This window comes from Myotis myotis, unplaced genomic scaffold (assembly GCF_014108235.1).
Source record: "Myotis myotis isolate mMyoMyo1 unplaced genomic scaffold, mMyoMyo1.p scaffold_m19_p_8, whole genome shotgun sequence".
Taxonomy (NCBI): domain Eukaryota; kingdom Metazoa; phylum Chordata; class Mammalia; order Chiroptera; family Vespertilionidae; genus Myotis; species Myotis myotis.
Window position 1 is genome coordinate 20,045,005 of NW_023416390.1, and position 12,655 is coordinate 20,057,659.

General features: G+C 40.9%; 1 protein-coding gene across 4 annotated transcripts in view; it reads right to left on the reverse strand.

The window, feature by feature from the left end:
• Positions 1 to 427: 427 nt before the first annotated feature.
• Positions 428 to 12,655, reverse strand: part of MREG (melanoregulin) — a 54,700-nt gene continuing 42,472 nt past the window's right edge. For 3 of the 4 annotated variants that reach the window (XM_036319459.1, XM_036319461.1, XM_036319458.1), the window contains exons 3-5: positions 4,485 to 4,575; positions 2,799 to 2,962; positions 428 to 2,295 (exon numbers count right to left, since the gene is read on the reverse strand). In XM_036319459.1, coding sequence (XP_036175352.1) covers positions 2,161 to 2,295; positions 2,799 to 2,962; positions 4,485 to 4,575 — 390 coding nt within the window. In that variant the 3' untranslated portion in view covers positions 428 to 2,160. Of the gene's footprint in view, positions 2,296 to 2,798; positions 2,963 to 4,484; positions 4,576 to 12,655 lie in introns of those variants that run through there. The other variant, XR_004969325.1, reaches the window with a different exon arrangement.

The following is a 12,655-nucleotide window of genomic DNA, read 5'->3' on the forward strand; positions in this document are numbered from 1 at the left end:
CTATAAGTATGTTTTATCAAGTTATTATGTGTGATAATTTAATTTTTGTTTTCATAACACTGTTCTTCCTAAATTTAATCTTACTAAATACTTAGAATATAGATGAGTAGCAAAATCAGATAAACTCCATTTAGTTAAAATGATCAAAAGATGATCAAACTAAGACCTGTTTCCCTGACTCAGTTCTCTAAAACCCAGTCTTCAAAACCCATGTTAAGGGACTTGAAAATTGAAAAATTGAGATGCCAAGTGTCCTCTGTAGTGTGTTAAAACAAAATATAGAGCCCTGGCCGGGTAGTGGGTTTAATCCCTGGTCAGAGAACCTTATGGAATCAATCAATGAATGCATATATAAGTGGAACAACAAATCTCTCTCTTTCTCTCTCCTTCTTATTTCTCAGAAATATAACACACATCCAGCCACAAAGTATGTACAGAAACCTTTTAATTCCCTGCAAAGAAAATTTCCTGGATAATTCCATATGTCTTTATAATCATAGAGACAATCTTATCCTTACTCAAACATTACCAAAAATAAAGACTATGGGTACAATTTATTCTCCATAGATGCAAACAATCTCAACTATTTTGACATCAAAAAGGCAGAAAGACAAAATACAAATTCCAAGGACAGAGATGAAAACAACACTACTTTCTATTTTTTAGATTTATATTTTGTTTTTATTTTGTTTGACTATTGCACTGTTTGTATGTTAACCTTGCAAGAACTCATGGAAGTGAGGAAAAATATCTGCAGGCTAATTTTAAACACTATGAGAGGAATTAGGCATTAAATAATAATTAAAAAAATAAGACTTTTAGCTTATAAAACTAGGAAAATTTTTCCTGAAACATGACAGTTAAATTGGTCTGCAATGCATTAATAAATGGAGAACATGGGTCTCCTCTCACAAATAACTGAAACATTATGCTCACTACCACAGAAACTAGTCAAAATATGGATATTTTGAAGTCAAAATTCCCTGGAATAGACTAAAAACAAGTTACCTTTTAACCTAAAGTTGGAAGAGCAAAATCTGTAAAATAATATTGTCATTGTTCTCAGCAATCTATTCATGAATCCTACAAGTTCTGAAAGTCTTTTCAATAAAATGAACCCTGATTTCTTGGCAAGCTCCTTACTTAAGAGGCAAGTAACTTTTAGAGCTGGCCTTCTCAGTCCGTGGATAGAAGCCAGCTGTACTGCCAGCATTGCTCCACTTAAAAAATCATCTTCAGAATGAAAGTCCAGCAATGACCTTCTCCAGTGCAACACCACCTGCAAAGATGCAAGATGGCACGAGAGGTCCCTGGGCAGGTGAAACTCTCAGCCAATATGCCGGAAACAGGTTAAAGAGAAGAGAAAGAAGCAGGGGCCAAATGTTTCTGTTTATAGATGCTATCCTCGGTAAAATATCAAGGGCTTTTGGATCAGAAGTGGACAATGTGCAAAAAGGAGGTAACCAGATACCAATAATGTTGAGAATTTAAGATGCTTGTACCACAACTGAAGACAGAGCTTTTTACATATACCTGCACGATGCTCTGCTTTGGGTCATTCTATTTGAAACTCAAGGCTGCACCACACTTAGTCATTTCTATTATCTGGTACATCTGTATTTCTAAATAATTATAACTGATACTTAAAATGACGTCTCTGACTCCTCCAAGGTTCTTCCAAATTAAAGAAAGGTAACATTGTGCCTGGTATTATTTTGGTGTTAGCCTATATATACAGATAACAATTGTTTAAAAACCGATAATCCATATTGGGCTCAATGAGAACTCTCTCCATTAATCTTAATGTTTTATTAACTAGAATATCCCAGTCTCCCAATAGGACTCATGACTAAGGCTTATTGTACAACCAATACCAGAATGAGGGCAATGGGTTCTTTAAATCAAAACGCTCATGATGAAATGTTCCACTGACCACCTCTTCGATGCAAGACCACCAAGGTGTTTCAATGCAACCTGAACATCTCACAGGATACAGTCCTCATGAAAACCAGATATCCAAATCCTTAGACTTTTGTAGGAATCAGAATCATTTTTCACTCAGTTGACTCTCTACTTGCTCACTTGTATCTACATTCATTTGTCCAGCTTGGCTGCTGAGTTCCAGTGGAAAAATTCCAACTCTGCCTCCCAGCCTCTCCTCTAGGGACTTGGAAATGGAAGGTAGTGCAGTTCTTTCTGGCCATCTGCCAAGCAGGGCACCCCGGGCTTCTTGGGGTAAGTTTGACAGGCAATTTTAAAGAACTCTTCTGCAGCATCAAGAGCAATGAGACGGTCCTGCCAAGAAATTAAATACAAAAATGTTGTCAAGATGGGAACCCAAGCCCTGTTGATGGGAAAACCAATCTAAAAACAACAAAATCCATCCCAGACATAATAACAAGGAAACATTTATTAAATTTTTCTCAACAAATTTAGAGACACGCCTTAACCCTCTACTTACATTATCCAAGAAACAGTCTTTCAAATTCTTTGTCAATCTTGGGTTATATAAACAACATTTTTCATATCTCTGACCTATGAAGCTGACTATACAGTAGAATTGGCTGAAAAATACAGATTCTTGAGCCACAACCCAAGCCTCAATAGGTCTGAGTGCAATCCAGAAATCTGAATCCTACAGCCCCGGGTGACTCGTGCTACTGGCCACAGATGCCAGCACCATCTGCTACCTCGCACTGTGGGGTTGCCGGTGGGGTTGGAATGAGGAGTATATAGATTCAGTGAAAAGCAAAAAATTTAAAGCAACATCAGGGCAGATGGAAAATGCATCCACTCACCACAACGAAGAGGTATCTCTCAGAGAGCTCCCAACCTGTTGGAAAAATAGCTGTCTCTTCAGCCAGTTTCAACAAGATCTCTCGAGCTTTCCTTGTGTTTTTAGAGTCACTGATGGTGCTGAGTTTCGTCACTGACAACAAAGAGTCTGTTTCCTTTTGAAAACCTAAGGTAAAGAAAAAAAAAGTACCTATCAAGTAAAGTAGTCACAGGAAGGGACCGTCCTGCAGCACAGGCCCTGCAGGAGGTAAAGGGACTCCAACGTGGATCTGAACAAGCATCGGAAAACTGAAGCCAAAGGCACCACTCCTTGGGCTGCTTTCCAGCTCAGGGTGACTGGCTGGCAGTGTGTTTCATTGAAATTCAGTTTAGCTCAGTGGATAGAGCGTCGGCCTATGGACTGAAGAGTTCGGGTTCGATTCTGATTAAGGGCACATGCCTGGGTTGCAGGCTCAATTCCCGGTGCGGGACGTGCAGGAGGCAGCCAATCAATGATTCTCTCTCATCATTGATGTTTCTCTCTCTCTCTCCCCCCGTCCCTTCCTCTCTGAAATCAATAAAAATATATTTTTAAAAAAATTCTTTTGATATTTCTTCTTGTTTAATTTTCTCTTGTTAACTTTTTCCACAGAGTTAAGCCTCACATGCTCATCTGCTGACTGCTTGTTTCCCTTGTTTTGGTTTGAAACCCTCCTTCCACCCCCTACTTTTCCTCTCCTCCCCAAGGCCCAGAATTCCAACCTACCTTTGCAGCTTGGAAGCCAAAAAGTGGTCACTTCCAGGTCTGTCCTCCTCCAAGCCCACATTCCCTTCCCCACAGCAATATGGTTGGCTGCTTACAATTACTTACCCAAAGGTATAAAAGACTCATAGATTTAAACCTGCCTGGAGTAAATGACATTTTAAAAAGGAGACTATTAAGTCCCACCAATATTGAGTGAGTAAAGGGGGCAGAAGTCCAGCCCATCCCACTGTATCCCAAGTAAAGCAGCAGAGGCTAGCAACTCGGTACCCCACTTTTAAAAAGTTATGATGCCAAGGTGTCATGTTCTCTTTCAAAGCAGAAGGACTGAGGACTTCAAAGGTGATAAATTCATTTTTAACCATTAAAATTCGCTTATTTTATAATGTGAAAGCCATGGTTATTGTATTGCAACCCTAGCAGAATTCAGAAAAACCAATACTCAATGTCTCCTCAAATGCCACAGGGATTTTCCTCAACTTTGAAGTTTTTCTGCCTTTTAGTGCTTTGAAAGTTAACACTGAATTTTGTTGTAATCTTAAAAAAAAAAAAAGTTGCTAACAAACAATATCTCTCCCATCTGCCTCACCTCATAAAGCTATTACTAATTGGCCAATCACTCCCATCTAATTCAATCAATGCACAACTCCAAAAAAATTCGATAGTAGTACCCATATGATTCCACTGCTCTGTGCAACTTGATACTGAGGACAGATGGAGTAACACATGGCAAAACATGTCCTCAAGACATGGGCCAGTGATAATAAAAGTGGTAGATGTTTATGCTGGAGGAGACAGGCGGACAGGATTGGGAAAAAAATTCGTGCACAGTATCCTTCAGTAGTCAATTACTGACACTCCTTGTACAAAAACCATGGTGAAGAAAGTGAAGAGGAATGATCACCACTGCTCATTCTTACCATTTCATAATCACGTACAGACTCACCTAAATCTTCTAAAATGCGTTTCCATCTATTTCTCACTTCCCTTCGAATCTGTCGCAGGGTATAGATATCATAGTTGAGTTTTTGCCACTCCTGTAGGGGAATAAAAATTCAGTTTTATTTTCACTCTTTGGCCTAAACCTCTATCTAATTCCCAAACTTAAGCTGTTTAAACAGGTGTTTCTCCTCTTCACTCATCTTCAAAGTATGTATAAAAGAAGAGAAGAGTCAACAGGAAAACAGTGGCTACCATTTCTGGAGAATCCACTCCGCAGCAGGAGATATGACACATTACATGAATTATCCTAATTAAAGCCTGAAATTACCTAGTGTCTCAACTTCAATGATCCCACCTGGAAAGTTGGGATAACAAATGTGAATATCCATTTAAGGTTGTAAAGGTAAAAGGTATATTAAAGCACAATGCACGCCCATGGTGCACACCAAGAAAATCCATGTATTATTAAAGCCATTTTATAGATGAAGAAACTGAGACCCAAAGAAGTTAACTGGCAAATCCAATATCACCCAGTTAATAAGTATAAGAATTGGTATTTGAATCCAGGTCTGACTCCACAGTTTTTATGAGAAAAATGACATACATAGAATGTATGTTATCTTATATTATAGGGATAAAGTAGAGATAGGATTCCCAAGTTTCTTAATTCCTAGCCATTGTTTCCCTTATCATATCTCAGCATCACTTGCTTTCATTTCCATTCCCATTATAGAATGAATCTTTCAAGCACTGAGAAGAACTATCATAAGGTTATTAATCTGAAAACTTCAGTCTTATGGGTCATAGGCCAACATGTTGACACCAAAATAGAACTTGAATCTTTCAGGAGCATTAGACTCTTTACTGAGCTAAGTATTTCTCTTAAATGCTATTGAAATTGTTTTTAAGGGGCTTTATCTATATGGAACAGTCATTTTATAAGATACACCTTTTCCTCTTAACAAAACCACATAACTATCCTAAAGCATAGCTTACAAGAACATCATTCTAAAAGGTTCAATTTAAGACTCAAGTTTTATGATATTTTGACTCCTCTCAATGATGCTATTATTTTCCTACGAGGCTCCTTCCAAGGTTTGCCTTGCTCACTGCTAATCAACTTTCAACTGGTTAAGAGAAATCAATTTACTGCCATTTAAGACGTTAAAGATACCACTTGGGAAAAGAAAACTAGCAAAATAAAGTGTGTTTTGTTATAACTGCATTTTAGATCTGTATCTGAAGATATGCCAGCATGAAGTCATGGATTTTAGCTGTTTACTAAAAGTCAGGAAGTGAGAAATTTGAGTACCCTTTCCTGGTCCGTTTGTTTGTTTGTTTGTTTGTTTGTTTACCAAAGGCACACACACACACTTGCATGTACTCAAGAGTGAGGTGATTGGAATCAGGGATAAAATCTGTGACCCTAGAAGAGAGTACGATTAATTGAATCATCTCAGAAATATGCAACCCTGACCTCATCTTTATCATCATGTTAAAGCACACCTGCATAATCCCCTAGAGACTGTTTAAGTCACAGGGGGGAAACTCAAGCACCGTGGTTTTCATTGGATGGGCCTATTGTACTAAATTGGCCATTCAGCATTTAGCATCTTGGAAGCGATATTTATTAACAACTGACTCTTGGCAAGTTCATAACCTCACTTGTCTCGGGGCCTCATGTGCAATGCAGGGATAGTTAGACTACCTACCTCATACGCTTACTGTGAGGATCAAAGGAGTTGGAGTTTGGTGCACACCCCCCTCCAAATAGTGTGGACACAATAGAGAAACAGTCCTCCAACACTCGGCATGGTTTCTGTTACGAGGACTGAGGACATCATACATTGCAGGTGCAGAATCTCATTTGGGAGGATCCCCAGAAGACAATTTTCTCTGCTCTTGGCATCAGGTTCAATTTTACTTTTCCTGGAAATTACTTCATTTTCTGGACATTGTGATTTTTGTAAATGATCGATTTCTACACTTACGTAAAAATGTGGAGTCATTTCATGAAAAACTTAGAGGTATTTTGAATCATCAAAATTTTCAACTATGCTTATGTCTTCATTCATGTTTGTGCTTTCTTATCTTCTAGTGTGTGCTATCTCACTATTTTTCATGTGAGTTGCAATAAGTCCTTTTTAATAAAAAGAAGAGTATAAATAAATAAAAATATTTCACAGCGCAGCACTGTGCTTATTCTCAGTGACACTGACCCTCCTCCTTGCTGGGTGGAATGAAAAGCAGTTAGATTCTTAGTCATAGTGATTAAGAGCCTCACACAATCAATCCTGAGATATATTCACACAACCTTAAATTTTGTAACAAACCACTAGGTGGCTTCATTAACTTGCGATTAGAGGTCTGCTAATTTTTCTTTGAGCTTCTTAGGCTGATGCCTTAGACCAAATCTCTATTTTTCGGAGACGCAGTCATCATTGGGTGATCCAGGCTTCAGACTTTAAAAAAATAAAAATCTTTCTCTTCCTGCTGTCCGTCTGCCAGTTTTTTGGATTTGTTTGCTATTCCTGAATACCAACACTGAATGTTGCATAAATTCGTTCACTTGCAGCATCTGTGACTCTGATAAAGTGTTTGATGGAGAAGCAATAATATGACATTTACAAATTGCTAAGGATGGACCCACACATGATGCACTGACTGACCCACACATGATAGGTGCTTGTTCAGATTAGTGGTATGAAACCATGCATTTCCCATATCCCTATTATTACTGTCTTCTTTTGACAGACTAGTCATGGGTAATCATATGAAAGTATCTGAGAGTTTTGTGCAAAATTTAAAGCCTTAATACCAGTAGGAGCTTGGGTAGGATTTTACCTAAGAATTGAGTTTTGGTAAAATAAATAGTAAGAGGGGAATTTTAATTCCTCTTTAACACCTGACCCCAAAGAACAGAACCTAAAGTGACAAACGAAAAATAGTGATGTATGAAATCTGCCCACAACTTAAGAAACTAACTCATTTATTCCCTGGTACTAGAGAAAAACAAGCTTTGTGATGTCCTTCTACAATTTTTAAATTGTAACAGTTGTTTTTAGACAAATAATTTGAAAATAACAATTAAAGATCAGTTAACTGTTCTTCACCAGTGATCTGAAACTCAAATCTATTAGACATTAAGAGTAAAAGTCTTATTTTCCAAAAGAAACTTTTGTTTTTCTCATAATTTCTGAAATAACACATTGTGGCCAATGTGATGCTGTGGTCCAAAATTTTAACAATGAGTAAATTGTCAAAGGTGTAATAAAAGAGATAGTGCAGAATTAATTTCACAAGATACCTGGGAACCAGGACAAACTAAGAAACATGTGATTGAAAATGGATCGCTGAAGATGCTTATAGCTGAATTCTTGAGGTTTTTCTCCTCTCTAGTTGTTGACCAAATCAGATAAGGGCAGCTAGATAAGAAGGCTGAGGCAACACCATAAAAGGCAGAACAAAACTCAATCTCCTGCAACCATCCATAGCTAGTTGTCCTCCAGGTCTGAATCCCATGAGCTGACTTTGACCTTGAGTTCTAATGTAAGTTCCTGAGATCACTTTCTCACACACAAAATTAAAACATTCTATACCTATCTATACTACATTATTGTGAGGTGGTGGACAAATAGGACAGTTAAAAAGTACTACTTATTTCTTGTTACAAAGGTGATTTATACAATTAAAGAAATGTACTCTAACAATAGATCCCATAACTATTTTAAACTCTTAGGAACAACTGCAAAAGAGATCAATTTATTTTTAAATAAAAATAACAGGATCACACAGAAATAAATATTTAAAGAAAACAGGAGGCTATGAAATGAAAGTTAAAAGTTTGCTTTCCCATTCTCTTCTTGTCTATTTCTCAGAGGTAGCCACATTTGAACATTTCTTCTTCCTCCCTCTCCCCTCCCCTCGCATTGCCCTTCCCCTCCTTCTCCTCCTCTGGTAGCTTCCACTACCAATTCCTTCCTTTTCAAACTTTTTTTGTACTTTTTTCTATGTACTAAGAGTAATTTAGCTCTGCCTCCCTTCTCCTCCACTCCCCTCCCCTCCTCTCCTGTCCAGAAAAAGATTATTGGCTTTATTCATGATCTATCCCCTAGAGCTGACACCTTAATGCCCTAAATTAAAGCTGGGTTCTGGTGGCAAGGAGGAAGGAGGGATAGGGACACTTGGGCAGCTAATATGTCTGCAACTAATATGTCTGGCACAAGTAAATATTTGATATTTGCTTCCCCAACATCTATACTCCTCTTATCCCATCAATCTGGATGTCAAGTTCACCTAGGCTTTCCTTTGGAGAACAGTTAGATTCTCAGCCCTCAGTATACACGGATTAGCTTAAGCCAACAAACTCAACTTTGGCTGTATATTAGAACCATCCAGGGAGCATTTAAAAATACCAATGTATGGAATCCACCTCCCAGACCAATGAAATCAGGATCTTTTGAAGGGGTACCAGATTTGAAACCAAATAACTTAAGCCAATCAGCCTATCCCACTGCCTCAAGTACAGACATGTAACCCAACTCAAGCCAAGGAGATGCAAAAAAACCCATGGGGTTTCTCGGAGCAATCAGGAATCATGTTCTCTCTCCGTGGTGTGAGGGCACAAAATCTAGAACTACTCCCATCACTTTTACTACCCCGAGAAGAGCCAGCCTAAGGAAGAAGTCAGCACTCAGAGGAGGGCAAATATGAAAGGGTCTCATAGAAATAGAGCCTAAGGACATCTAGGCCTCAGGATCAGATCTCTTCCGAAGCCAATCCTCCTTCTGGAACTCTGTTATGTTAGTTTTAGAGAACTAGAGTTCTCCTGGTTCTTGCATCCAAAAGATGGACGTTACAAAGTCCACTCATTAAGTACATAAACAAAAAAAGAAACTATAAATACTGCACAAAATATTAGTCTTATATTTTCCTAACTCTAGACCCCAGGGTTAGACAGCATATAAACCTATTCAGCTGGGGATGCATATGGTTTACAGAGAATGCAGTGTTGATGGCTCTGCCTGGTCCCAATCTTTCTTTCCCAAGAGTGCCCCAGGCAATGCCACAAACATAACAGCAGGCCTTTATGATGCCTCCCCTGAATTCTGTCCATCTGAGCAGAGCTTCTGACTCTCACAAGACTGTTATTAACAGGGGAGAGGAGATGGCTGTATCTAATTGGCTCATTTCTTCTAAAGATCGGGGGGGGGGGGGGGGCGGGCAACATTGGATTAACCACTCAACTCCCTTACTTACAAAAATGTTTAATCCATCTGGCCACTTCATCTCTGAAGAATGACCCAGGCAAAACCATTCCCTTCGATATGCAGGGGTGCACAGGGGTGGTGGGTGGTGAGGAGTGGCAGGGGCTGCAAAGGTCTGAGATGCTGAGGACCCAGGAGAAGAGATTAATATTTCAGACTGGGCTGTGCTTGTCAGCAACAGAGAGCTGTGAAACCGCCTGTCGTTTTCTGAAATGATGTTTCAGGGCTGAGAAAACTCTGGGCAATTCCTTGGCTCCTCCCCCTGGATGCCCCACTGCTGGCTTCAAAAAGAAACCGACCACGTGATCTTTCTTTCCTTGAACCGGTCCCTGGAGAGCTTGCAGCCCTCTTCTAGGCTCCCTCTTCTACTCTGGAAAGATTACAGGTTGAGGGTGGGAGCGGTCAATGGGGGGGAGGGGGGGCGGGGGGGAGGAGACATATGTAATACTTTAAATAATAAAGAATTTAAAATTTTAAAATAAGGTTACAGATTACAAGGATGCCTAATTCAGAACCCAGCCACGTGCTGCACGGAGCTCCCGTGACCACCACAGTTTCCCTGGCGCACCATGGCCTTCCTCCTCCCGCAGCTAATCAGCCAGCACCTCTGAGCAAACACCACAGAGCTTGGACCTCATCTGCCAAATCCAAGAGAAAAAGGGTTTTCCAGGGAATAGCTCACTCCTCTGAAGAGGGCAGCTGGTTTCACTGGCGTAAGCAGCCCTGACGTCCTTCCCTGAGCCCTGCTGCTTCCTCAAGCTCCATTCCATCCTCCTCCTCTCCCTTCACCGCCACATGCTTACAGGGGGAGCTTCCACTTGCTGTTCTCACTTCCTCCTCATCCCCTTACTCACCAGCCCCTGACAATCAGCCCTTTCAGATCCACTGCACAAGGGAAGTGGTAAGGTGCTTTCCCCGCCTTCCTCTGTCACTAGTGACCGAATGGGGGTGTCTCATAGTCCTTTCTGAGGGCCCTCATCTCTCTTAAGCATTACATCCTGACGGCCATCCCCTTCTGAACATGCCTCTCCAGGTTTCCGTGGAAAAGGAACAAGAAATGAGAGCTTATTATGAGCCCACTCAGTACAGCAGGCATGGACTCCTCCACCCTGTGAGGTGGTGTTAGATCCCCACACAGGGGAGGAAGGAGCAGTATCTTGCCTAGAGTCACTCAGCAGAAGGTCTGAGATTCGGGACCTGCCGCCTCCCAAGTGCATCCTCCAGCTGACCTCCCTCCCTCCCCTCCCTTCCCTTTGCAGGTCCCTCTTCTTCCTTTGCCTCTTCTTTTCATGCCATCCTTTCCCAAGGCCCTGTCTTGGGTCTTCTTCTCATCTCCATCTCCCTGGATAATTTCCCCTCATGCCTCCACTGCTGTTGTCACTCCCAAGTCTCCCCCCTTTGCCTTGACCCCACGCCTCAGCTACCGGGCTTGATTTCCCCCTTTCTGCTGGGTATCTCCATGTGGGCGGGCTGCTAACAGGGCCACTCAATAGAGTCTGACTCCCCCACCAGCCTCCTCCAACATCCTCTCTTATGTTTCCAACTTGGTTATTTGCTCACTCCCCTTCAATCCCACCTTCTGAATCCATACCAGTCACCTAACCCTATTAGATCTCTCCCTGCCACAAACTCTCCTCTTCTCTAATCCCAATGCTTCAGCCTTAAGAGGCCTGAATAGATGCAACACTGATCCCTCTGCTTCCAGAAGCTAATGTCTCTGATCTCATACCAACCAGCTGTCTTCCTAAAGGTGAAAATGAGTCTTTTCTCTCCCTGACATTTTCAGTGGTTCCACACCACTTACTGAGTAGCGAATAACGTTTCAATCCCACACAGGCTCTCCATAATCTGACTTTCCAGTCTTGTTCCTATGATGTCCCTCCACTCACAGCGTGCCCCTGCTACATGGAACCACCAGTCTATGCCCGAGCATGCCTTGAATCCAAATCCTACTCACTCCTCAAGGCTCAGTGTAAACACCAACACCTCAAGAAGCCTTCACCTTTCTTGCCAGTGGAAAGTAATTGCTTTGTCTTCGAAATTCCTCAACGCTTTTATGAAAATTGTTGTAGAGTTACTTTATTTACTGTATAGGTATTCGTATCATCTCCTTCACTACCAATTGCCGGTTCTGTGGATACAAGAACCTGATTCATCCATGTCTTCCACAGTCTTCCGTAGACAGCAGGTGCTCCAATGGGCCTTCTGAACTCAAATGAATATGACAATTCACATAAAGGCAGTGACCGAGGGCCTATTTCAAATCTAGACAGCAGCACATTTTATTAGAAAAAGCCACTTGGGCTCTAATTCATGTGTGTTCTAGACAAGGCATGCTTATATGATCAAGATATTTTAATGCCCATATTTTTGGGAAACAGAATAAATTCAAGAAAGGTGAACTAGATCAAAATAAAAAAATTCACCTCTTCTACTCAATGCCTAACCAAGCATCTGCTATTTGAAAAGTACTTTTCACATATGTCTCTTTAAATAAGAATAGATATTGAGGCTGCACTATGGCAGGCGCTGCTCCGGGCACTCTGTATGTGACATCCCAGTCGGAAAATCAGATGAGATGGGTTTATGGATTTGTTTCTATAGAGGTGCTAAGTGTGGCACCAGGAGGTTAAATAACTCAACTGAGATATCAGAGCTATTAAGTGGGGAAGTTGGAATTTAAACTCAAAGCCATCTGACTCCATAACCTCCCTCCAGTACACTAAGCTGCATTCAATTAGGCCCAAATATAACCCACTACATTGTCCTTCCCTGTCACCAATGTGGAAACTGGGACACAAAGAGAGAAATGTAACATAACGTGCAGGGATTTTCATTCTAAAAGTGGCTCCTGGCATGGCCACTCAGTCCAGGAGACAAAAGACCCCCTTCTCTGTTCCCTGCTGCC